Below are 26,874 nucleotides of genomic sequence, written 5' to 3'. Positions count from 1 at the left end.
TGCTGATACTGAGTTGAATGTAGCTTAACACGCGTGAGATCCTGGGATTCCAGCCTTAAGTAGTTATCAAAACACATGATTTCTCGTCCAGACGATCTTATTGCTAATTAGACCATACTCCTCGTGAGTCAAACCCCTGTAACATCTCTCGACTGGGTGCCTACATGTGCATCATCCTACTTCACAAGGCTTTGGGAGAAATTAAATGACAATGTATGTGGCAGAGATTTGGAAACTGAAAGGCACTATAAAATATAGAGGGTGTCAAAACATTTCCTTTTAAGAACATGGGGTATTCTCCTAAGTACTTTTTTAACATATATCAACTTTATGTTTTATATTTATTCAGAAGCATTCTTTATGTAGCTACAGAATGACATCTTCACAAAACAGCTCATTACTTAGTCACCATGATAACACATTTCGTAAGTGTTTTCTTCGTTAGGTTCAAAAAGGGATAGATTCTGTGCTTAAGTTACGTCATTTCCTACTGCCACGTTTCTCAGCAGCGTACCTATGAATCGCCTGGGGATCTTATTAAAATGCAGATTCTGACTCCACGTGTCTGGGGTAGTGTCCGAGACTGTGCATTTCTAATGAGCCCCCAAGTGATGCTCATTGGTCCAGGCACACAATCTGCGAGGCAAGGGCTCAGGTCACCCAGTGTATGTGCCTTGCTGATAGGTCCTCAATCTGTGCCTTTTGTTTGTGTGTGTGTGTGTGTGTGTGTGTGTTTAATCCATTCTCTACTGGCTAAATTATCCAATGAGAAATACTATGGCTTCCAAACTATCATCATCACCACAGTAAAGAAGTAAAAATATCAGCCTCTTAACACATGACTGCTAGCAGGATAGATATTCATTGAGAGTCAAATCAATGTTTCTACCACGAAGTAGGAAACACGGACCTCAGTTTCAGTAAAAGAATTTTTAAAAGGTCAAGGTGCCTATGCTGTGTCTTTCCCTGACCCCAGGCAAATTAGTTTAATCTCAGTCCAGCTATGATCTCTTTCATTGCAGGTGAAAATCGAGCTCCCAACACAGCTCCATGAGAAACACCATATTTTGTTTTCTTTTTATCACGTCACTTGTGACATAAATGCCAAGGCTAACGCCAAGAAAAAGGAGACTCTGGAAACATCAGGTACTGACGGGCAGCATTCCGAGACAGCTTCACATGGGGTCTGTGGGACTTGCATTGGGGAGTATTTTAAAGCTATGATTTATTAAAATTTTTAGTGAAGTTTTATATTCATAAGTGACTCATAACTTTGTTTTTGGTCCTCACCACGGAGGTTTGTACTCAGAAGTTTTCTCTTTGTTCTTCCTCTGCACAGTTGGGTATGCTTGGCTTCCGCTGATGAGACATGATCAGATCGCTTCTCAAGAGTACAATATCCCAATAGCAACAAGCCTGCCTCCTAATTATTTAAGCGTTCAAGATTCTGCGAGTGGGAAGGTATTGAGTGATGTATAATGTAAGGGAAAAAAGAAATACATGAGCTACATGGCACAAGGTTATCTTCTGTCTGCCGTTTAATTTAACCCAAAGGCCACGGTGTACATATCCATCATAGTGATGAGTCATGTACCCCACAATATCTCAAGCGTCTTGTTTAGTTTCTGGCCAGGAGAAATGATCTATTAGAATGACTCGCTGATAACGGTCTCACTCCCCAATATTGCCAACTATATTCACATCTTTTCTTTCCCATCCCTAGAGTCATGGAAGATGATGTCATGGGTCAGGACAGCCAATTAACATAAGCTAAATAACCTGTTTAGTTTCTTTTCTCAAGTTGCCGCAGCGACAGTAACGCGCCCTTTTTTCCAGCATGGCGGGAGTGACATTAAGTGGGTCGACGGTGGAAAGCCGCTCTTCAGAGTGTCAACATTTGTGGTGTCCACAGTGAATACTCAGGTGAGCGTGTTGTCCTTAAATGTCAGCATCAGCCCCAACACGTGCAATCAGCGGGGGGCTCCTGTATTCATGGAAGGGGACTCCCCATGTCACATGCTGTCAGGGAGCAGGTGACTGAAAACTGCCAAGGCAGAATGTCTGCAGCATAATTTTATGCCTCTCCGAGGAGAGAGAGAATGTCCCAACCCTCCAGAACCAGGGACTAGAGTATCGGAGGTGTCTTTGTCAGGTTGATGCCCACCCCCCTCCTGGAAATATGGTTTGCTTCCGCAGACAACACCCACGTGTTAAAAATGGCGAAGGTTAAAACGCAAGGATTTGGATCTTTACCTCAAAACTAAGTGTGACTCCCAGGGCCTATCCAGTGCTCCGAATGCCAAGGCATCCGCTCCAAATGCAGAATTGCGTCTGAGGGCCTCCTCGGCCAAATTCGGCCTCAGTGACCCTGCACAGGCCACCCCACCCTTGCAGTCAGTGTTTTTGCCATCAGGAGAATGGTGACGATAAAATCTACCTAAGGTTTGGGGAAGGATCGAAACGAGAAACCACGTGTGAAAATACCTCAGGAACTTCAAAATGCTCTCCAGGTGTAATTACAGTCATTGCTAAATTACCACAGGCTCGCCCCTTCCTATTTTACTACACTATATGGACTTTTATGATGACGAATTATAAATTACAAAGCAGATTCTTACAAGCATATAGACCACGGATTTCTCCGTGAGTTGCTAATCACTTGGTTGCTAAGAAAAATGAAACAATCCGGGGATTACACACATAATGGACCAGAATTTCCCTCGGTGACCTCTGGTTCCTCAAGCCAGGTTTAGCCCTCTTGCCCAGTCCTCTACCCAAACTCTTCAAACCCGTTTGCTCTCTGATGCCATCCCCCCCTGGGGCAAGTCCCACACAACGGTCCTTCCCCACCCAATCTTGCCTTTCTGTGCCTCAGAATACCAGTGTCTCTTTCTCACACTTCCGGCTGCTTTCCTCCCCGCAGCCCAGGTGTCTGTCTGACTCACCACCACTCACCTTTCTCTTACCGCCCCTTCCACCGCCCACGTACGCGTTGCCCTGTGGGGGATACATTCATCTTTCCTCAAGCACAGGACTTACCTCAGTGATCAACTGCCCAGGCCCTCTCTTGCACGGTGTCTCCCATCTGCCTAGCGTCCCGTTTGACACTCAGCCCTCCTGGCCAGGAAGGCCGTCTCTCCTTCTCTTCCTCCCCTCCCCACATGGGCCTGGTCAGCGCTTGCCCATCCTTCAGACCCAGACTCAAATGTCACTTTCTCAAAGAAGCCCCTCCCATTCCCGGACCCCTCAGACAGGCCCCGCCATCTTGTCATACACCCATATGGCACCCTGCTTGCCTGTGAAGCACTTACCTCACTGTGACCAAGTAGCTATGTGTTGAAATTGTGGTATGGTGCCAGTCTCCCTGGCGTAATGGAAGGGACTGGGTTTTCCTGGCCCTCCACTCCGTCCTCCGCACCTGCCAAGGGCCTGGCACAGAGTCAGCTTGCAGTAAGTGATTGTCCAATAGATGAATAAATGAAGTGAAACTGAAAGTGTCACACACACACACACACACACGCACACCAGAGGGAACCCTGAGGGAAACCCAAGTCACAGATGCGCTTCTAGAATCGACAGATTCCAGAGAAACATCCAGAATGTGTATCTTCACTAAAATTCTGTGTCTCGCTTTCTGACTGTATAACTCTGACCTCAGCTCAGAACTTAGAGAATCTCCAAGCTGCCACCTTCTTCAGGAAATAGCATGAAAGGATGTATTAGTTTGCTGTGGCTGCGGTAACAAAACACCACAGACTGGGCAGCCTAAACCACAGAAATTTATGTTCTCACGGTTCTGGAGGCTGGAAGTCCAGTATCAAGGTGTCAGCAAGGTTTGTTTCTTCTGAGGCCTCTCTGCTTGGTGCATAGGTGGTCACCTTCTTGCTGGGTCCCCTCGTGGTCTTTCCCTCTGTGCCAACACACATCTGGTGTCTGTCTCTGGGTCCAAATCTCCTCTTTTATAGAGACATCAATCATACTGGATTAGGTCCACCCTAACTGCCTCATTTTAAAATTTATAATTGTCTCTCTAAAGAGCTTATCTTTAAATATGGTTACATTCTGGGGCACCTGGATGGCTCAGTCAGTTAAGCATCTGACTTCAGCTCAGGTCATGATCTCACAGTTTGTGAGTTCAAGCCCCGCATCGGGCTCTGTGCTAACAGTTCGGAGCCTAGAACCTGCTTCGGATCCTGTGTCTCCCTCTCTCTCTGTCCCTCCCCAGCTCACGTTCTGTCTCTCTCTGTCTCAGAAATAAAAATTAAAAACAATTTAAATATAGCTACATTCTGAGTTAGTGGAAGTTAGGACTTCAATGTATGGATTGTGGGAGAACATAATTCCTCCCATAACAAAGGGTCCGAGTCATTTTTATCTCATCAGGTTAGTGTGAACTTCCTCATTTTTTATTAGCTCAGACATTTTAAGCCTGCAAATGTCCCTCTGCATCTTAAGAGTACATCCTCTCTTGTGTGTTAAGAAATATGTAAGAAAACTATCTAGAAGTCTGTGGAAAAACCAGGAAGATGCAAGAAGGCAATTTAAAAAGGGGGCACCTGGGTGGCTCAGTTGGTTAAGCATCCGACTTCCACTCAGCTCATGATCTCACAGTTCATGAGTTCGAGCCCCGCATTGGGCTCTGTGCTGACAGCTCAGAGCCTGGAACCTGCTTTGGATTCTCTGTCTCCCTCTCTCTGCTCTCTCTCCCTCTCTCTCTCTCTCTCTCTCTCCTCAAAAATAAACAAAAACATTTAAAAATTAAAATGAAATTAAATTAAATGATGAGGGGAACAGAGCCAAGGAAAGTGCTTCTCCAGTCACTGTCCTGTGGCTGAGAAGGAAAACATACCTATGAGGAAGAAATAAGAGAGAAAGCAGGCTTGGTGGTCCAGGCAGAGCCTTCAGTGTGCCAGAATGTCTAGCGGAAACGGAAGCGTTCATTCTCAATCCTTGATAAAGCACCTGCTCATTGATGCGTCGGTTCTACAGAAATACTCGCACTGCCCGTCGCCATGATTGCGTCACCGGAAATAAACGCTTTCTTTCCTGTTTCAGGATCCCCACGTGAACGCGTTTTTCCGACAGTGCCAAAAAAGGGAGAAAGATATGTCTCAGTCGCCTACCTCGAATTTCATCCGCTCTTGTAAGGTAACAGTGGCCTGCAAACAGTTTCAGTGTCTCCAAGGTAGAAATGGGGGAAAGGGGTCTTTACGGTTTCCAGCGAGTAGCAAACTAAGAGGTTACTGCCCTTGAAGATTTTTAAAATTTTTTTTTTCAACGTTTATTTATTTTTGGGACAGAGAGAGACAGAACATGAACGGGGGAGGGGCAGAGAGAGAGGGAGACACAGAATTGGAAACAGGCTCCAGGCTCTGAGCCATCAGCCCAGAGCCCGACGCGGGGCTCGAACTCACAGACCGCAAGATCGTGACCTGGCTGAAGTCGGACGCTTAACCGACTGCGCCACCCAGGCGCCCCATAGATGCCTTATCAATTTCAGAGAGTAAATGGTTATGTCTCAGTGCCTAGTTTTTGTGTGTTGCTTAAAAAACTAGCAGAGATCAGGGGTTTTTTTCCAAAAGAAAAATGGTTGAAAATCAGAATCAGTTGATTTTAAATTAAGTAATTATATAAAGTGCCCTGGCAACATCACCCCCATGCCTGTGTGCCCTTGCCAAATGCAATGAAGAATAAAGCCAAAGGAAGGTGAGCTACAGTGTTCATATTTGAGTTCTAAAAAACATCAGCAGAATGTGCCTTAAAATTCATCGGTGCCTTTTTTTTTTTTTCCTACCAATTTACTACAGAACTTACTGAATGTGGAAAAGATTCACACAATCATGAGTTTTCTGCCTATAATCTTGAATCAGCTGTTCAAGGTGCTGGTACAGAACGAGGAAGATGAAATAAGCACAGCCGTGACCAGGTATCTATCACACGGTCTCGGGAGAAGAGATCTTACAGTCCATGATTGCACCAAACTGATTGCAAGAGAATGACCACTACTCGCATGTGCCTGCGTTTCGTTTGAACACAGATCTCATATCTTAAGTATTTATCACTCTTGACTTCTTGCTTTCAAGTCATTTGTTAGTATCATTTGGATAAAGTTTTAGACCTCTTTTTTTTTACTCTTTCTTCTGTTTTATCATTAAGCTTTTTATTTAGAGATAATTAGAGATTTGCATTCCGTCATAAGAAATAATGCAGAGAGACCCCATGTTCCCTTTACCCAGTTTACCAATGGCAACATCTTGCAAAACTGTAACACAGTATCACCACCAGGATATTGACATTGGTGGAATGAGGATACAGAACAATTTCCATCACCCGGGGAATCCCTCATGTTGCCTTTTTATAGCCACAGTTACTTCCATCACATCACATCACATCCCCACCCCTATCCTTGGTAACTACTAATCTGTTAAAATTTTAGATAGATAGATAGATAGATAGATAGATATGAAGGAGAGCTGGGGATTTTTCCAGTTTTTCGTAGATTCTAGGTGAACACAAGATTTTATTTTTCAGATTAATAGCCAATGCAATTGCTGGGTCATATGATAATTGCATGTGTAGCTTTTAAGAAAACACTGAATTGTTTTCCGGAGTAGCTGTACCATTTTGCATTCACCCTAGACTTTTTAAAAAATTTTTCTTAAATTGTTCTCACTTTAAATTTGTCTATGCTACATTCTTCCAACATTACTAATCTAATGACTCTGACAATCATAATTTCCTCTCTATAAAGATACCGTTTTAAGTTAGTTAAAGGATCATATATTTCTAATGTTCAGTGTTTTAAAAATATTAGTCACAGAATTCTAGGAAGAAAAATTGCTGTTAACATTGAAATGTGTCCAGAACTTTCCTAACTCATAAGCATATTATTAACCTCTTCCAGAATGAGGGTCTTTAGCCTCATTTTTATTTTTTAATTTACATACTTAAATGTATGTATGTATGTATTTGTACTAATGTATTAAATATGTATGTACATATTTAATATGTATTAATATGTATAATATGTATAAATATGTATGTACATATTTAATATGTACATATTTAAATGTATGTATACAAATATACAGTGTCATATTGGTTTCGGGAGTAGAACCAGGTGACTCATCACTTACATATGACACCCAGTGCTCATCCCAACAAGTGCCCTCCTTAATGCCCATCCCCCATTTAACCCATCCCCCCACCCCACTCCCCTCCAGCAACCCTGTTTGTTCTCTGTACTTAAGAGTCCCTTATGGTTTGCCTCCCTCTCTGTTTTTATCTTCACTTTCATTTTTTTTTAATTTTTTTTTTACATTTTATTTATTTTTGATAGAGAGAGACAGAGCACAAGTGGGGGAGGGGCAGAGAGAGAGGGAGACACAGAATCCAAAGCAGGCTTCAGGCTCCGAGCCGTCAGCACAGAGCCTGACACGGGGCTCGAACTCACAAACCGCGAGATCATGACCTGAGCTCAGGTCGGACGCTCAACTGACTAAGCCACCCAGGCGTCCCTCTTCATTTTCATTTTTAAAGTAGAGCCCTGAAGCTCTGAAAAATTAATGCCTAATCGTTCCATGAGAGCCAGTTCTGGACCCAGATTAAAAGTTCCCAACTGTACCTTCAGTTGAGGCTCTTTCCAGTATGAGTATATGGGTCTTTGTTGACAAGACTCCTCAATATTTCGGCGGATAGATCTGTTGAAAATCTGAGACATTCTAAAACATCAGTCACAGCCATAGAGCAACTGGAGGTATGCATGTGAAAACAATCAGCCCACACCACTGCTCCTATTAGAAACTCAGCAGCTAAGGAGGGAAATAAAAAACAAAACCCTGAATCTTAACCTCATCGCTTTCCGCAAAAACGTGTGTAGCACCTCTGTGTTGAAAGGAAAGGTCCTCTTAAATGGACTATGATAATCAATTGGAAGTTAAACGTCTTGAGTTTTAATCAGGTACTAAAACTGATCCCTTTTCCAAGAAGGCAATGTCTTCAAACGGGCAAGCCATAGAAGTCTCCAGTGGGACATTGCAGCCGTAAGATACTACTTCTATCTTAGTGTTTCGAGATTTCAGGGTTGGAAATAGTTAATAGGTAATAGGGATATTAAATATCCCGTATTGGGAGATGAGAGGAGGTATCTGAAATTGGTCCATGCATTCATTCAGTATCTATTAAATACCCAGTTTATGGAACATACCAGTGACAACCCAAGTGGTATTTTCCCGCTTTCTCCAGAAAGGCCACTGAAGTTTTGTTTTTCCAGGGTTCTGACCGACATCGTGGCCAAGTGCCATGAGGAACAGCTGGACCACTCCATCCAGTCGTACATTAAGGTATGAAATCGACACTTGAACGCTGGGCATATCCCCTTGTGCTGTGTGGTTTGTCTCATTTCCTGTCTGCAACAAGTGGGAAGTTTCTCCCTTTAGCTGGATGGGGCTTCCCCTCAGTAATATCAAGCATTCCCCTTAGCTACTTAGAACCCCATCTCTTCGCATTGATAACCCAGATGTGCTCTTTAGCTATATAAATAACATGTACCTGTGCAAATGAAGATTTATACGGGGAGGAAGAGCAAAGAAAGAGAAGAGAAAATGAAAAAGTATTGCCCTTTTGAAGTCAACATTACAAATAAATGCAATTCCTGTGTATATTTAAGGAATATTTTTCCTGTTGGCTTGTTGAATGCTCTGTGTTTCTTCTGTAATGTTTTCTTAGCTCTTTTTATTGTTTTCTCAGGCATTATTTCATTTTCCCAGTTACTGTATATTTGTACCTGCTTCTGGTATGTTAAGTCCTTTATCCTCGGGCATGATCCACTAGCCCATTCTGTCATTGTGCACTGCTTCCTCCAGCCCTCCTTCGCCAAGTGTTCACTCGGACATGTTCATATTCTCATTTCCCGTTGGCCTGTGACTTAATGCCAGTGAACTTGTGATGATGTTTGCACATTAGAGTTCCTGCCTCAATGTCATCTTCTTGAATGAAAAGAAAGAATCCATCCAGACATGAATAAGAGTGCCTCATATTGCTTTCTAATGCGTAAAGGAGCTAAATTTCTATTTTTTTAATGCATACGATTAAATCTTTTTGAGACACAGACCTTTTTTAATTAAAAGAATTTATTCCATTAATATATACAAATGGATATATACTTATATAATTTAGGTGTCTAGAAAGGTGACTAGAGAAGAATTGGGGGGAAGGGCGGTTGTGCTAGAAATGTGTAAAAGACAAAAACAGAACTTCCCGTGAAATTTCATTCTGGAGGGAACCCCTCTGTGATACCATCGGTGAGGAATTTGTTCATGGCGGTTTTAGATCTGCATATTTTCTACCTGCCAGAAATGTTAGATAATCTCCCCAAATACCTAAGTATGAACTTGCTCCCTTCCTTACAATAGTCCATATGCCAAAAATAGTCAGCCACTTCACAGTTATTTCCCTGTTGTATAATTTTGCCCAATAATATGTACATTTCAGTTGTGGAAAGCCAGTTCGACCTACAAATTCTTTTTTTAGTTTGTTCTCTGAGACAGAATCATAGTGTACTTTGAGCAGGTATTGATGAATTTACGTTCAACAGAATCGTCTACAGGACTTTCACTCTCTCAGTGCTTACCCTGAGTTTTCCATTTCAATCTCCAAAGGGGCTAAGAAGAAAACAGTTCCCCAGTCCTTATTACACAAAGGCATCTCCATTTCAACACAAGTATTTGCCTTGTTCCAATGGGATCATTGAAAATTACATTAAGAACCCATGATGTCGTGACTATTTTTGTGACGGCCAAGGCAAGTCCCTTATAGGTCAGCTCTCAGACTCATTCTGTGATGCTCTCGGAAAGCTATATGGGAAGGCATCCTGATATGGTCTTTATTTTTGACCAGGCTGTTTGAAATCTCCTGATGAGACCATTTGATTTTGTAATACAGGAGACTGCATACTTAGTTTGCTTTGGAGTGGTTGAAATTCAGGAATATACCTAAGTAGAATTCCAAGCTGATAACAATTCCTAAAGATATTTTATAAAATACTTTCACATATCTACAGCGAGCACACCCTAATAAATAGTATCAACAGTAATTTTACTCTAGAAAGAACACTAAACTAGCAAGTGGGAAATTAGATTCTAGTCGAGGTTAAATAGTTAACTAGAGCAATCAGCCTCGCTTGACCTCATTTTTACTCCTGTGAAGTGAGAAGGATGAACCAGATGAATATCCAGCTCTATGATTCTGTTATTGGACTCCTGTTGCAATACATGGTTGACTGTCTGACCTTGACCGAGGAGTCTCATTTTTTTTTTTTTATCCTCGGTGGGAAAAAAGAATTTCTTAACATGCAGATAGATATTAAGCCCCATACCTAGGTACATAACGAAAACTGATGGGCCGATGCCAATATATGCTTTTATATCTTTGAAAGATGTGCTATTCAATGGAACTTGTGTATATTCAGAAGCAAACTAAACACCATTTCAAGTTCAGTGGTGCTAAATGCTGCTAACTCACCCCATCTACAATATCCAAAATGCACACACACACACCATGTCTTTTTCAAAGATGGGTGTCTAAAGCCAATCTAATTAAATGCCATGGGTTATGGCACTGACATGTTCCAGCCAAAATTTTAAAATAAGAATATCCCAGGGCTAGTTGTAATGCTGTTGAGGCCAAATAACAGGGCATAGGACCAGGTAGTTGGGAATGATATTACCCTCACATGAGTGGCAATTCATGAGGAAAAAAAAATCATACTACTCTGGATTTTAGCTAGTTCCATGCATCTCTTAGCTTTGTCTTTCTCCTCTGGGATGAGCTCGGAGAAGTCAGCCTCCATCAGGGCCACTTAGGTGACAATGAGCTGCGAAGTTCAGAGAAATAATGATAGATCCAAATGTGAATGTTCCTTTGCTTTGAGTTTCTTGCCTGCCTCCACTCTTGACGATAGCGAAGGCTGAGTGGTGAATATTATGAAGAAATGACCTTCCTTGAGGCTAACCCTACTCATAAGTAAAATGTTACAATTCAGTGATGAGCATTTTATATTTAAAATATGTGCATAAATTGGTACTGATACCCTTAAAATATATGAAGGGATCCTGAAAACTAAAAACCATCTCATGCGCTCAGAAGTGCATACCAAAACCAGTCTTTTGAGAGGAAAAAAGTAAGCAACATTTGTTATCCTACTGATGGCCGATGTTCATGAACCCTTTGATAGCTGTGTCTGAGCGTGACATGATAGAACCTGGGCGTGTGGGGAGCTCACGTACTGGCCTCTGGAAGGCACCTGCTTCCCCACTTGGCTATTTGAGTGGGTGCTCTACCCTTTCAGGATGAAGAAATGCTACCATGCCACCTGTTACCAGTGGAAGGAAGGAGAAGGGGAAATGTGTCCTAAGTAGGTGGGTCAAAGCCCTCCGTGTTTCCTTGAACCTGCTAAATTGCTCTCTGACTCTTTCTTTTGATTTCTACACAAAGAGTTTCAAGGAGAGCTTAGGTGAGCCAAGCCCTACCTGTGCAAAGCCCTAAATAGGAACAGTTGTATGCTCCTCTTATCATTGGGCCTTCATTTATTTCATGACAAAATCTGGCATGAGCAGATAATTTTGAGATATGAGTTATTCGTGTAACATAACTGTGGAAACTCCGGTTTTCTGTTTTGTTTTGTTTTTTAAGTCTTTAACTTTTTTCCCTTTTTGGATTTTCTTCAGTTTGTGTTCAAGACCAGGGCATGCAAGGAGAGAACTATACATGAGGAGCTGGCTAAAAATGTGACTGGTCTTTTGAAATCCAATGACACCCCAACAGTAAAGCATGTCCTCAAGGTAAGGAATTTAAATGAAATTAAATTTAACATTTAACAATAAATGTTGTCAAGTTTCACTGTTAGCACCAGGGCTGGCTTGCTCCCACTCCCGGAAGGTGATGGGACTCATCGATTTTCATAGGTCATTTCTCTTAGGGTTTCTAGCATAAACGCCATATTGAAACCGCCCCATATAAAAACATTAAGCACAAGAGATCTGTGTCAAAAGAACAGAGCTAGAATAGGCCCAAGTTAAGTCCTTTGGCCTAAAGACAAAAACGAATGACCGTTAATAATCCGAAACACTCAAAAATGCTAACTGTAGCAAAAATAAAGTTTGTTGGGTTTTTAGGGATAGTAAGAGGAAATGTACCAACAGAAGGGTTAATGCTGTCCTAATGAATACACTGACAACAGACAGGAAGCGGACAGAGCCACCACTGTTTGACCCTAGAATGTTGAAAAAACACATGCATTCGTGGTACATAAAGAAGAGATGGTGTGGGGCGCCTGGGTGGCTCAGTCAGTTGAACACCCAACTCTTGGTTTTGGCTCAGGTCGTCATCTCGCAGTTCATGAGTTTACGTCCTGCTGGCAGTTCAGAGCCTGCTTGGGGTTCTCTCTCTCTCCCTCTCTCTGTGCCCCTCCCCTGCTCATGTTGTCTCTCTCTCTGTATCAAAATAAATAAATAAACTTTTTAAAAAAAGCAAAAAGAAAAGACGGCGAGAAGCTTATAAAGAGACAACTCTACATTATTATAGAAGCATGGATTTAGTCCCCAGCTAAATTAATTCTCTTTCATGGCTTGACAGATGGATGATTGATCAGCAAGTAGCTGGAAAGAGAAGGTGGGATCAATAAACCTCAACATGAGTTCCCTAAACTCAAATTATTCGAGGCCAAGCAGTTTGTTTAAATTAGTCTTATGAGTATATTCATTCTGTTTACGCAACAAAACTGCTCTGAGTGCCCCACCCCCACAGGACAGGCGCCAGCCTTAGCATTGGGCAGACATCAGAGGATAGAATAAAGACCTCTGCCCTTGGGAAGCTTGCATTCTGCTGGGGGATGAAAATGAGCAACTACAGACATCAGAACCAAAATAATTAAATTGTGTGTTAGAAGGTGAGAAGTGGTATGGGGGAAAAAAATATCCAGCAGGTAAGGGGAATCGGGAACGCTGGGGGTACAGAGTGAGGTTGGCAGTTTAAATAGAATGGTGAGGCTAGAACTCATGGAGAAGGTGATACTTGAGCAAAAAGTGCAAAGGAAGTTGGGGAACTGGCCACGTGGGTGCTTGGAGAACAGTAAAGGTAGAGGGGACTCCTGTATAAAATCGCAAGGCAGCAGCCTGCCTGGTGTTCCAGAAGGATGGCAGAGAGGCCAGTGTGGCTGGAGCCAAGTCAGCGAAGAAGAAAGGAGGAGGGCGGGAGTGGGGAGCAGTGGTTGGCAGGTAGCCTAAGGCCTTGCGGGCTACTGCAAGGGCTTTGGCTCCCACTCGGCAAATTTGAGAGCCCTTAGAGGGTTGTGAGCAGGGGGGTGATGCAAGCTGACCTGAGTTTAAAGGGGCACCCTGATGGCTGTGTAAAGAGAGAATCCACTCTAGCAGGGGTGGAGTGAGGGTGGTATCAGGGTGCTCGGGGTGGCGGGGGGAGAGGTGCCTGCCAGAGAAGCAGGGTTCTGTAGGGAGAGTCCGCGCTCAGTTAAAAGACAAGGTCAAGGGAATGTTCGGAGAAATTACGTCTTCAGGAGATTTTGGTGATGTTGGGCCATGCCTTCCAGAAGGTGTGTCGGGAGATAAGAAGCAGTGGGATGTAAGAATGCAAAAAGGAGGGGCGCCTGGGTGGCGCAGTCGGTTAAGCGTCCGACTTCAGCCAGGTCACGATCTCGCGGTCCGTGAGTTCGAGCCCCGCGTCAGGCTCTGGGCTGATGGCTCAGAGCCTGGAGCCTGTTTCCGATTCTGTGTCTCCCTCTCTCTCTGCCCCTCCCCCGTTCATGCTCTGTCTCTCTCTGTCCCAAAAATAAATAAACGTTTAAAAAAAAAAAAAAAAAAAAAAAAGAATGCAAAAAGGAATAGGTGGTACCTACAGAGAATAGAGGGCAAGAAGGCGAGACTTCTGTTATCAGACAGAAACTGAGACCAAAGGCCCAATTCCATTAGTCCTGGTGGCCTCAAGGTAAACAGCAGAGGCAGACGAGACTGCTAAGGGGTAGAGCTTGATAGGCCTCAGCTGCCTTAAGAGGCAAATGTAGGGACACTCGGCATATCATTAAAAATATCATTTTGGACACGATGGGGAAAGGGAATGTTAACAGTGTGCCTTGTATTGTTTTTTCTGACAACATGAATTCCATTTCCAATATCAAGTTTACTAAGAAACGACCCCTTTGTAAATCGAGAGCTGCCTTGTTCGAACACAGACCTCCTTTGTCCCTCATCTCAGTCAGACGTCTAGAGTCAGGACCGTGGACTCAGAAGCTCTTAGCAGTGTTGTGTGTACCAGCCTAAAGTGGATCTAATTCACATGCCCCTCGATGGTAGACCAGAGAAGTAAATTGGGGTTGTGTGTGTGATGGACTTCCAGCTAAATGAGTCAACATAGATGGACCTCAGGACAGGATTTCTTGAATGAAAAAAGTAATCATCGGACAATACGCACCAGATGATTCCGTTTATGTGGAGTTCAGCGGCAGGCAAAAACTAAATTGTGCTTCAGTGTGTACCATTGGTAGCAAAACTTTGAAGTAAAGCAAGGGAATAATTAGCACAGAATTCAAAATTGTTATCGGTGGTGGATAAAATGGAAGGGGAAAAGGACCAGGGAGGTATAGTCTTTAAACTGTACATACACAACATACACTTTTTGTATCTGGGGTAAGTATGACCCTTAGACCCGAGAAAGGGGGACCTTCATCCTAGGACATGCTTTGGTCTTCTCCAGCTGCACCCCTCCCCAGAGGAAGAGGTGGGAGAGGAGCTAAGAGAAATGCCCACTGGGAGGCCCTACCTCCCCTTCTGGACCAAAAGGATTCCCAGGAGCCTCCCACCTTAAAGGCTTATCAGCTTAATCTTGGGCCCGCTGAGGGCCTCTTTCCTAAGTCCACCCTTCAGAGGGGAGATCTTGATGCCTGAGGGAAACTAGACCTACGAAGGGAGCAGTTTGACGTGGGAGAGAGTTCATGGACAGCAGTCTCTTATGCAGGCTTGACAGTCCCATGTGGGCAGGTGGTCCGTCCCGGTATGGGACAGAACCTTGGGCAAGAAGAGGGGTTAGGCCAAGGACCTGCTCTGTCTGTGCCCCCACATTCTGGCCCAGCGCTCCAAGTTGACGTGAAGTTCTATTTGACCTGAAGTTAGGGGAATCAAACACACTTAATTTAACACTTTGTTAGCTTGACTTCAAACTTTTAGATGTTTAGCCATGTGGCCTTCATCTTTACTTTTGCCTCTGGCCCTGGAAATGCTAAGGAGAGGCCCACGTTGATATATTTTAATATAAAACGTTTTGTTTAGTTTTGCGTAACTGAAACAAATAGAACACTCCATGAATAAATATTTCATGAGATTGCTGTCTAATCAGCCGCATCGAGTAAACCAGTATCTTGTTTTAGTTTCATTCTTTAAGATGATTAAGCTGCTGAAATGTCTGGCATTTACTTTCACCACTGGAATTTTGATAACGATCGTCCTAACCTAATGGAGATATTTTATTGTTCTGATTCATTTCGCTTCAAAGAACACATTTTAAAATAAAGACTTTACGACATTACGTGTTTTAAAGGACAAAATCATTGTTATTTTACTATCACGTAATAAATGTCTTGCTGTCTTTTCTTTTCCTAACAGCATTCTTGGTTCTTCTTTGCAATTATCCTCAAATCAATGGCACAGCACTTGATTGACACAAATAAAATTCAGGTAAGCACATAGGCAATGCAACACAGTCCAACAATTGTGCTGATGAATACGCCCTCGTTAGTTCCATTTTTATTTGCTTTGTGAACCTTAGCGATCTGTGTCCGTTGCTTTTTAAGTGGGAGAAACGATTGTGTGCGTCAGTACAGGTCCTTCAGAAGCAGATGCCAGGACAGAATTAGAGGTGCAAAAGGATAGGAAGGAAGACCAAGACCAGGAAGATCTGACACCTGTGGAAGGAGAAGGAAGGAAAGAGGGTTGGCCAGAAAGAGCTCGGCAGTGAGAAGTTTTTAGCTGGGCCAATGGGCATTCTGAGAGCGGAGAATGTTCATTAGAAGAGTCCTGCGTGGGGCAGATGGTCTGCTTGTGGTATCTCTGCAAGCTCAGTTATGAACTTGGAGAGCCTTGGAAGACCATGGGTTTGGCATGAGCGCTTGGCGTTCTTCCCGCTAGATTTTGTCTCGAAAGAACATCTGAGCTGTGCTCATCCATGGCTGCCATAGTCCATGGTTTGTATCATGCATAGCGCATGCTCCTGAATCTGCCCTTCTGCCGTTCCCATGGGCCTCGCTTCCTGAAAGGAAGTTTACAAGAGGGAGGCTAGTGGGATCACCGGAAGCTCCTGTTATGGCAGTATGTCTCAGGGCGCCACATGACTCTCATCATCTCCATCCTCTCCGTGTCCATCTTTGGTTCCCCTCACCCTCAGCCAGCAGCTCTGAAGGTCTTGGTGGCTTATCTGTGATGTGACCCAAGCCCTCATTCAGACTGGTCCAGAGCGGTCTCAGCCTCTGGTCATCATACTCTACACAGATCATTCATAGTTATAATTGGGTAAGAGGACCAAGAAGCACTCAAGTGGATTGATCTCCTGAGTTCCACACAGATTTCTCTGTACTCTCACAGTAGGTAAACCACCCCCCTCCTGCCACCAAGAGAATAAATCAGAATATTGCTTGGGGTGGAGCTGGGGGTGAATAGTGATATTGTCTTTGTTTACACTCTTGGTCAGGAAGGGGCAGTGTTGGGGGTTTCCACTTGGCCTTTTACCACGGGCCAAGCATCCAGTGTGAGGTCAGTCCAAATGCCAATTATGTCAATACCAATTATACATTTGCACCAGGTAAATGTATAAATGACTGTCAGGTGGATCTTTGAAACCAGTGGATCCACATTAGCAGAATTTTAGCCTGGACCCTTTTATTGATTCCTTTTAAGTCCCCACTGTAACAAGGGTGGGTGTGATGATTCTTTTGGCCTTCAGATACCAATATCAGCTCAGATCTTGTATTAAATAGTGCTTGAAATACATGAGTGTTCCCCTCCCCCTAGTGCAGTCACCTGAGTCCAAGGCTGTGGAGCCCTTTGTAGAAGGGCTGACAGAATCATTAAAGTATATGCTTAACTGCAGTATTGCAGGGGGCTTTTTGTAGAGACCCTGTCTCCCCTTCGATCAGTGTGTACCAGATCTGAAAACTGACTCAGGTCTAGAGGCAGAGAAAGGAATCGCAAATATTTTTTGGAGCAAACATTGTCATCTTCTGAGATGAGAAGCTGCCTTTTTGGTAGATTAAGTATTGCCATCGTTGGTTCCTGTTTTTCCCAGAGGGACTCCAATATTTTTAACTAGCTCTACAACTACCTGAGGGTCAGGCCCCCTTGGCTGCTCTCCAGCCTTCCTACCTGTTACCGTAATTGCGGCCTCCTGGCTCCTGGAGGTTAAGTACAATCTCCTGGCCTCTGTTATTTGGGGGACCATCATCACCATGACTGTTAGTGAGCCAACACTGTGACTGCCTGTCTCATCTACAGATGGGAGACCACTGAACTTCTTAGAGATGTCAGTCCCACCTTTTTGATGGCTTTGGTGTGAATGATGTGACTTGCGGACGTTCCTGTAGAACTTGATCCTCCAGTGGATCTTCTGGTCTCTACCTGTCCATTCTTACGTATCCATTTTCCTCTGTCTCTTTATTCTTTCTTCTGTCATCTGCCAGGACACCTCAAGTATTCTCATTTTCACGCTGCTTAGAATGTGCCGTCACCAGGATGCTAAGAGCCATCCTGACAATGAGTGGTCCACCCAAAGGTATCACTTCACTCAAGTCCTGATAAAATGTCAATGAATTTTAACTTATTCACTCTTCCTTCTGGCCCCCTTGGGGACCAGAGGAACTCCCGTGGCTCCTGCTTGGTACATGCCAACTAACTCTTCCAGCTTCTTAGGGTATACTCTCTTTCATACCTTATTAGGCCCAGCAAGTTCATAGCTGGGTTACGCTAGGACAGTTCACCTGGGAGAAATGCAATCTCTAAATCGGGGAAAGTAGGGCACTTGTACCAAGGCTGAGGGTTTAGGAAAGTGTGCGTAGCCACCTGCCCTTGGGCTGTCCACCCAGATCCATGCTTCCAGACTCCAGGTCTCTCCAACCATGGCTTGACCTAAGCATAGCAGATCGGCCTTGGCTGGACACTTAATCGTCTCCAGAGCTTCCTAACTTACCTCTTAGATCATCTATTTGGTTTTCAGCTGTGTCTGCTCTCCCTCTTCCAGTGATGAAAACCTCCTGTCTGGAAGGAAGAGAAAATCTAATGTAGAGATAAGAATTATTCATATGTCTCTGTTACTGAGCTGTGTTGGGAGTTAGGAAACCTCTCCACTCCAGTCCTTGCCCCATCACTAACAGGGTAGATGATAAAAAAGACACTTAGCATCTCAGAGCATATTTTCTCACCTGTGAGAAGAACGGATTAGACTAAAACCCTTTCATTCCCACCAATATTTATCTGCTCAGATAGGTCACAGATGCCCTTATGAACAGTTAATTGGACGATGCCCTCGTGTCTAACCGTTTATCTTCGCTGATTCAGGTTTCTTTTTCATTGTCACCTTCAGGGGCTACCCCACCCTCCAGTTTCCTCTCAAGGGCCCATCACCTTCAAGTTCTCTTTTTTTTTTAATTTTTTTTAATGTTTATTTATTTTTGAGAGACACAGAGAGACAGAGCATGAGCAGGGGAGGGACACACACACACACACACACACACACACACGCACAGGATCTGAAGCAGGCTCCAGGCTCTGAGCTGTCAGCACAGAGCCCGGCATGAAGCCCGAACTCATGAGCTGTGAGATCATGATCTGAGCTGAAGTCTGATCTTTAACCAGCTGAGCCACCCAGGCACCCTGCATCACCTTTGAGTTTTCTAACCATCTCCATTCATCACAGACCTGATACCATCATTTCATTCAAAAGCATCCACAATGCACACCTCTTACGCTTTTTGTGTTGTCTTTTCTTTCTTTCTTTTTTTTTTTTAATTGTGAAATGAATGGCTTCCCCCACCATTAAGACAGTTTTTGTCATCACGGAGTGTGGGAGATTTGAGGAAGTCAGGAGAGGCATCTGGTTTGGTGCCCTGAGAGGCAGACAGCACCTCCACATGTGGTCTTGACAAAGGTGAGTTCCTGTTCACTAGGAACTTATGGATGCCTTCTCTGCACTGATCTCTAGTAGCAAGAGGTTCATGGTACTGGCTGACCTTTTGTTTCCCACCAGCCTCCTTTTCCTAAAAAATTGCCAAGAGCCTGAACTTCAGCCTGTGCATTCTATGCCTGCCCCTGGTGACATATGCCATACGATAGATAGCCCAGACTCTCCAATGTGTTCTGGCTCTTTGGCTTACAATCAGACTGTGCTATTCCTTTGCCTCTTTTCTCCCCCTATTCTGAGACATAAATCCATGATTCCCGGTGCAGACACTCTCCCATTTCAATTGAGCCTTTGGGATATACTTCTGGAGAACAATTGAAAACACTACTCACGTATTTACCTGTCAGAACTTCTTTGGGTTAAGAGTGGGAGTAGGCCACAAGGAGTTAGAGAAGTAGACAAAAAGAGGGAAGAACCGAGGAAATATCAAAGCCCAAGGTGTTAGCACATGTGCTGTGAAGAAAATGTTGGTGCTGATGTATATAATGCATCTTAGAGGATTAACAAAAGGAAAAGAGGAAATCTACAGACGTGCTTTGATTATTTAAAAAGAATGTTGTTTTCATGCAGGTGAATTGTTTACTTTATTTCCCAAGGTATATGGAGCAGAATGAAAAACTTCCCACGTGATTAAATAATTTATGTTTATTTGTTGTTAATGTAATTTGATTTCCACAGTAAGCGTTAAATATACATAGAGGGTAACCATACTATCCCAAAATATCTATATAGCCGTGTCCTGGTAAATGGATTTAAAAATAATCCAGTGCACATAAGCACTTAAGAACTTGGTCTTAGAAAGAAAGAAAAGAAGAAAGGAAGAGGGAGGGAAGGAGGGAGGGAGAAGGAAGGAAGGGAGGGAGGGAAGGAGGGATGGAAGGAAGGAAGGAAGGAAGGAAGGAAGGAAGGAAGGGAAGGAGGAAGGAAGGAAGGAAGGAAGGAAGGAAGGAAGGAAGGAAGGGAAGGAGGAAGGAAGGAAGGGAGGAAGGAAGGAAGGAAGGAAGGAAGGAAGGAAGGGAAGGAGGAAGAAAGGGAGGAAGGAAGGAATGGAGGAAGGAAGGAAGGAAGGAAGGGAAAGAGAAAGGAAGGAAGAAAGGAAGGAAGGAATGGAGGAAGGAAGGAAGGAAGAAGGAAGGAAGGAAGGAAGGAAGGAAGGAAGGAAGGAAGGGAAGGAGGAAGGAAGGAAGGAAGGAAGGAAGGAAGGAAGGAAGGAAGGGAAGGAGGAAGGAAGGAAGGGAGGAAGGAAGGAAGGAAGGAAGGGAAGGAGGAAGAAAGGGAGGAAGGAAGGAAGGAAGGGAAAGAGAAAGGAAGGAAGAAAGGAAGGAAGGAATGGAGGAAGGAAGGAAGAAGGAAGGAAGGAAGGAAGGAAGGGAAGGAGGGAGGAAGGAAGGAAGGAAGGAAGGAAGGAAGGAAGGAAGGAAGGGAAGGAGGGAGGAAGGAAGGAAGGAAGGAAGGGAGGGAGGAAGAGAGGAAGGAAGGAGGGAGGGAGGAGGAAGGAAAAGCCAGCTGAACCTCTTGTTTGTTCCATGTGATTCCTATAACTTCATCCTCCTTGGTTTTTAATCTCGTCACATGGAAGGCTGGGTGCTGAGAATTTTAGAAGTATATAGAGTTCAGTCTAACTCTAAATTTTGTGTTTCTATCTATGGTGAAAATGTGAGGCTAATTTTAAAGTCAGCTTATAAAGATGAATCAATCTTGCCTGTCTCGTGCGAAGGGCTATGTGAATTCATGAAGTACGGCTAGATGGGAAAACTTAGCTGCTCGAAACTTTCCCCTTCTGTGCGGGAGGTCCAACAGGAGCAGAAGATTCCTGGACCGGAGGAGAGTCATTAGGAACCCACACAGTTTAGGTCAATGAATGTTATCTAATCTCAGAGCCAAGTCATTTTGTGTCTGGTGGCAAGTCTCTTAACTGGGAGGTCCCACTGGCACCTGCTGTGGCATATCCTGGGACCGTGACCTTAGGATGAGCTTGTACAAACTTGAAGTTACGAGATGAATAAAGGTGGAGAGGCTGATGTAAAACCTGGTGATTATAGCTAATAACAGTGTGTTGTGTGATTGAAATATGCTCACAGAGTAAAACTTAAATGTTCTTACAAAAAAAATAATAAAGATGTGAGGTAATGGATATGTTAACTATATGGAAGGAATCTTTCACGATATACATGTGGTATATGTGTATCAAAGCACCAGCGTGCACTTTAAACATCTTAAAGTTTTCTATGTCAGTTACACGTCAATAAAGCTGAAATATATTTTCAGAAAAGACTAGCTGGGACTTTACTAGAGGACATTTCAAACCAGTATCTGCACTCATTCACTTACTCATTCATTGATCTCTTATAGTTGTTTATTGGATACCTCATCTTAAAAAATCAAAATAATTGATTTTGAATTAAATAGAAAACTACGTGTTAATGGAAATCTAGACTAATATTTATTATAGTTATTTTCTAACAGGGAAGGGGGGGAATTAAGATGTGAGAGGTCATAGAACATGTTACATTTCTACACTGTTTGAATAGTTTGCTATTAATAGATAATTTACTTTTTAATGAAAAAGTGAGGACCACCTGAGTGGTGCAGTGGGTTAACTGTCCAACTCTTGATCTCGACTCGGGTCATGATCTCACAATTTTTGAGTTCAAGCCCCACGTCAGGCTCTGCACTAATGTTGCAGAGCCTGCTTGGGATTCTGTCTCTCCTTCTCACTGACCCTCCCCTGCTTGTGTTCTCTCTCTCTCTCTCTCTCTCTCTCTCTCTCTCTCTCTCTCTGTCTCTTTCTCTCTCTCTCTTTCAAAATAAATAAATAAACTTAAGAAAAAAATTTTTAAAAAGTGAAAAACATCATTGGCCAAGATAGAAGGGAGCGTTAAGGGAGAATGATGGAAATTATAACCTTGAAATCAAAAGGGTTCCTATTTTGTAATTGCTTTCAAGTTTTCAAAAGGACTTTTTGTTTCATATATACAAAATGAAGGAAGTCTTTCAGTTTCTTTTTTTTCCAGGCTTAGGATTCCACATGCCACATTATAAAGAAATGATCCATTCTTTCCCCAGCTTTCTCGGACTCAAAGATTTCCTGAATCTTACCAGAATGAATTGGACAATCTTGTAATGGTCCTATGCGATCACGTGATTTGGAAGTACAAAGATGCACTTGAAGAGACAAGAAGGGCAAATCAAAGCGTTGCCAGATTTCTTAAGGTACAGTTAAAAAAGTTCACAGTCCCATACAAGCCTTCGTGATAGTGAATGCAAGATATTCTAAATGTTAATCAACTCACATCTCCATTTATGATAAAAGAGTCAAAACTTAGCACTATTAGATGAATTCTTTTATCTATACATCTTACTTTTTAATATTTTGTTTCGATTTGGGGTGCCTGGGTGGCTCAGCCATTTGAACATCCAGTTCTTGATTTCAGCTCAGGTCATGGTCCCAGGATTGTGGGATCGAGCCCCACATTGGGCTCCACACTGAGCCTGAAGCCCGCTTGGGATTTTCTCTCTCTCTCTCTCTCTCTCTCTCTCCCCCTCTTACTCCTCCCCAGCTCACACACTGTTTCCCTCTCTCTCTCTCAAAGTAAAAAAAATAATAATAATAATATTTTTTTTCCAATTTAGAGTCCCAGAAGAAAAACCAAGCTTCAATAAAAGTATCCATTTGAGTATTGTCAAATCATAGTATTTCTAAATATTTTTTAAGTGAGATTTTTAAAGGAAAAGCTGCAATGTGGCAATATTTTCTTGGGCATTTCTGCCCTTGGAGTAATGTTTTGGATTGCCTGTAGCTCTACTAATGATGTCAAATAGCCGCTTTGGGAACTTAGGGTAATTTGGCATTTTTATTATATTACCTCCAGGCTCTTTTATACATGACGAAAATATTATGCACCAATCGCATTTTAAAAATGATCAATTTAAGTATTGAGAAACTACTTTCTAACCTCAGTATATATATACACATATATATCGTACTAAAGTTATATTTCTTTGGGTTACAGATTGGATTGAGAAGGCAAAAATGCTAGTCAAGAAAAAAAAACAAAGTTAATGTGGAAGAATGGTATATCATTTAACAAATAATACATTCAACTAGAAACATGTTTTTCTTCTATTCCTTCTTTTGCCCAACTATTGACTATTATATCCTTGATGAAGCCACTTTTCTTGTATCTTTATGATACAAGAACATACTTCATAAGTGTGAGAATTTATAAATAAATACTAACAATATAAAGCCAAGAGGCCATAAAATTATTCCAAGTCATCTTTGGTGAATTTTAATCCAGTAAAATCTGTTTTTAGTATATTAAACATCATTTCAAACTATACACTGTAGTTGGTCTCATCTCACATTCACTGTTTTCTCCAATATTTTGCTTCTTATTTTTGTTTTTTACTTGCTTTCAGAAAAAAAAAAGGCATGGTCAAGATTAGGGATGAAGAGGGTCGAGGAAAAATTACTATAGTTTTATACCACATTTTAAGATGTACAGGAACAAAGTTCATTACTATGCTAGTAGGTTATTTGAAGTGCTTGGTAGAAGAGGAAATTTGGAAAAAATGATAAATTGTCCAATTTGTAAGCAAATTATGTTGAAGAAACATCTGTAATATTCTTCCCTAAATTGCAAAGAATGATGGCTAAGCGAGTCTTTTAAAAGGGGGAAGACCCTTTCTCTGTCTTCCTTGGCTTAAATGCTGTGTGCTTGTTGGAATAAATATGTTTTCCTTGGAGCTTATGCATCCAAAAGTTGCTGCTTGTACATAAACTAATGTCAGAATTGGGAGCAAGTAAAAAATGTCGAAGATTGAAAAGGACAGCATGGAGTAGAAGCTAACGGTGGTCCCAGTAGTTTTGTGAAATGTGTGGGCTAAAAGCATGGATTGGCAATAGATGAACAAATATGGTCTGTAAGATACAAAGATTACATGGACTGCAAATCGAAAGCAATACCCAGGTGAAGTTTATAAGTGAAAAGAGTTGAATATGTTGTACATTATAAAAGTCCATTCTGCAAGCATTGTTTTCAAATTGTAGTGTTTTTTGTTGTTGTTGTTGTTAATGTTTATTTTTGAGAGAGAGAGAGAGAGAGAGAGAGAGAGAGAGAGAGAGAGAGAATGTGTGTGTGCATGCGGGAGCGGGACAGGGGCAGACAGAGGGAGGGGAACAGAAGATCCGAAGCAGGCTCCTCACTGTCTGCACCGAGCCTGACGTGGGGCTCGAACTCATGAACCGTGACATCATGACCTGAACCAGAGTCAGATGCTCAACCGACTGAGCCATCCAGATGCCCCTCAAGTTTTAGTTTTAATGGCATTTACTTGACACAGAAGACTTTTTTTTTAACTTTTTGTGAAGATTATCAGATGAAATCTTTTGAACTAGGAGAGAAAAAGAGAAAAGGAGACAGAATGATTTTTTGAATGTAAAATTTAATGTAGTCATTTGGCACAATGCCTATGAACTGATGAACTTTGAGCTTTCAGCTTCTCCGCTCCTGCTGTTGGCATTATAAATCTCATATAGGGGCACCTGGGTGGCTCGGTTGGTAGAGGGTCCGACTCTTGATTTCAGCTCAGGTCAGGACCTCACGGCAGGTTGTGAGCCTGCAGCCTGTTTGGCACTCTCTCTCCCTCTCTCTCCGCCCCTACTCCACATGCTTGCACGCCCATGTGCAAACACACTCTCTCTCAAAACAAATAAATAAACATTTTTTCTTAATCTCTTATATTCCCGGAAATCTGATAAGAGTGATCTGCTCACTTTGGGCTTCAAGTGACTTCTGCTTCTTTTGGTTATTAAATTTTACAGCAGCGATCAAATACTGCGGATTAGTTGGCATTGGAATTTCACAATTGAAAAATAATTGTAACACCGTAGCTGTGTCAAAATTGTTTTCCAAGAATGGAGAGAGCAGTGTGTCTGGTGTGGGCATATAAAAATGTCCTAGGTGAGGTGCGCCTGGGTGGCTCAGTCAGTTAAGCGTCTGACTTCGGCTCAGGTCATGGTGTCACGGTTTGTGGGTCCGAGCCCCTCATCGGGCTCTGTGCTGACAGCCTGGGGCCCGGAGCCTGCTTCAGATTCTGTGTCTCCCCCCCCCCTCTCTCTGCCCCTCCCCTGATTGTGCGCTCACTCTCTCTCTCTCTCTCTCTCTCTCTCAAAAATAAATAGACGTTAAAAGAAAATTAAAATAAACACATAAATAAATACATAGATAAACATTTTTTAAAAATGTCCTAGGGGACAATGTGCCTTCCTCCATGATATATCATATCATGGGAAAGTAAGATTTTTGCAACAACTAAGCCAAGACCTGTACATTCTCTGGGTATTCCGTCCTGAAAGTAGATGGGATGCAAATGGGTCCATGGATACCTGTGTGGCTTTTGTCATTTTTCTTTTTACTGCCAATCTGGGTCACAACTCCACCGTACCTGAGCGAACCCATCTAAGTACTCTTCTCATGCACGCCTGATACCAAGGAGAGAGCAAGGGAAAGTTCCTTGTAATTTGTATTTTCCTGTTCAGACCGCCGTGCCTCTTGACCCACGTGGCTGCCTAACGGCTTTATTTCAGCCAACTTTGGAAATCATCTAATATAGAAGCCCGTTTTAGTTTGGTAGCAAAATACATTTAAAGAAACACCTGTGAGGGGCGCCTGGGTGGCTCAGTCGGTTGAGCGTCCGACTCCGGCTCAGGTCACGATCTCACAGTTCGTGGGTTCGAGTCCCGCATCGGGCTCTGTGCTAACAGCTCAGAGCCTGGAGCCTGCTTCAGATTCTGCGTCTCCCTCTCTCTCTCTCTGCCCCTCCCCTGCTCATGCTCTGTCTCTCAAAAAAGAAGATAAATGTTAAAAAAAATTTTTTTAAAGAAACATCGGTGATATTTCTCCATAAACATCGACAGAAATGGGTAAGTGAGTCTCTGCAAAGGGGAAAGTCTTCATATTTACTCTATTTGACTTAAACGCTCTATGGCTTTTTTTTAAATATAATTTATTGTCAAATTGGTTTCCATACAACACCCAGTGCTCATCCCAACAAGTGCCCTCCTCAAGGCCCATCACCCACTTTTCCATAGAGCTCATCTATGCAAAAGTTGCTGCCGGTCGTACCTAAGCTGCTGTCGAGCACAGGGGCAAAGGAAAGTATTCAAGATGAAAGAGGAAATAGCAGGACTAGTGGCTTGAAGAACATAAAAAAAAAAAAAAAAAAAAAAAAAAAAAGCAAGGACACTCCTCCGGTTTGTTTGGTGATTTAGGGCTTCATCCTCTTCACTAAGCAAATTATAGACTAAAATTGCCATTGTCCTCACAATCGGTGAAATAAAATATTGTTTTTATTAAAATATGTGTTTGCACGTAGTTTAGAATATTTAGCTTTTAGTTTGCTAAACTAAACTGAGAAAATGTTGGTAGGTTATAAGTTCTCCAGATCAAGAACCTGCAAACTTTTTTTTGTGAACAGCTAAATTCTAAACATTTTTAGCAGGACATATGGTCTCTGACACAGCTACTCAACTTTGCTATTGGAACACAATACAGCCCTAAACCATTCACCGTAGACAATAGGGAAGTGATTGAGTGGGGTTGTGTTCCAATAAAACTTTATTTATAGAAGCAGACAGTG

At 42.7% G+C, this 26,874-nt stretch overlaps 1 protein-coding gene across 11 annotated transcripts in view; it reads left to right on the top strand.

The window, feature by feature from the left end:
* Nucleotides 1–26,874, top strand: part of DOCK10 (dedicator of cytokinesis 10) — a 273,034-nt gene that overhangs the window by 197,097 nt on the left and 49,063 nt on the right. For all 11 annotated transcript variants that reach the window (XM_043578002.1, XM_043578000.1, XM_043577997.1 and 8 more), the window contains exons 20-28: nucleotides 1,023–1,146; nucleotides 1,340–1,461; nucleotides 1,837–1,923; nucleotides 5,056–5,148; nucleotides 5,808–5,926; nucleotides 8,273–8,342; nucleotides 11,727–11,840; nucleotides 15,669–15,740; nucleotides 22,297–22,443. In XM_043578002.1, the coding sequence (XP_043433937.1) occupies nucleotides 1,023–1,146; nucleotides 1,340–1,461; nucleotides 1,837–1,923; nucleotides 5,056–5,148; nucleotides 5,808–5,926; nucleotides 8,273–8,342; nucleotides 11,727–11,840; nucleotides 15,669–15,740; nucleotides 22,297–22,443 (948 nt within the window). The remainder of the gene's footprint in view (nucleotides 1–1,022; nucleotides 1,147–1,339; nucleotides 1,462–1,836; nucleotides 1,924–5,055; nucleotides 5,149–5,807; nucleotides 5,927–8,272; nucleotides 8,343–11,726; nucleotides 11,841–15,668; nucleotides 15,741–22,296; nucleotides 22,444–26,874) is intronic.

The sequence above is a fragment of the Prionailurus bengalensis genome, chromosome C1 (genome assembly GCF_016509475.1).
Source record: "Prionailurus bengalensis isolate Pbe53 chromosome C1, Fcat_Pben_1.1_paternal_pri, whole genome shotgun sequence".
Classification (NCBI taxonomy): domain Eukaryota; kingdom Metazoa; phylum Chordata; class Mammalia; order Carnivora; family Felidae; genus Prionailurus; species Prionailurus bengalensis.
The sequence above is the reverse complement of the archived record's forward strand: the minus strand, read 5'-3'. Positions and strand labels throughout refer to the sequence as shown.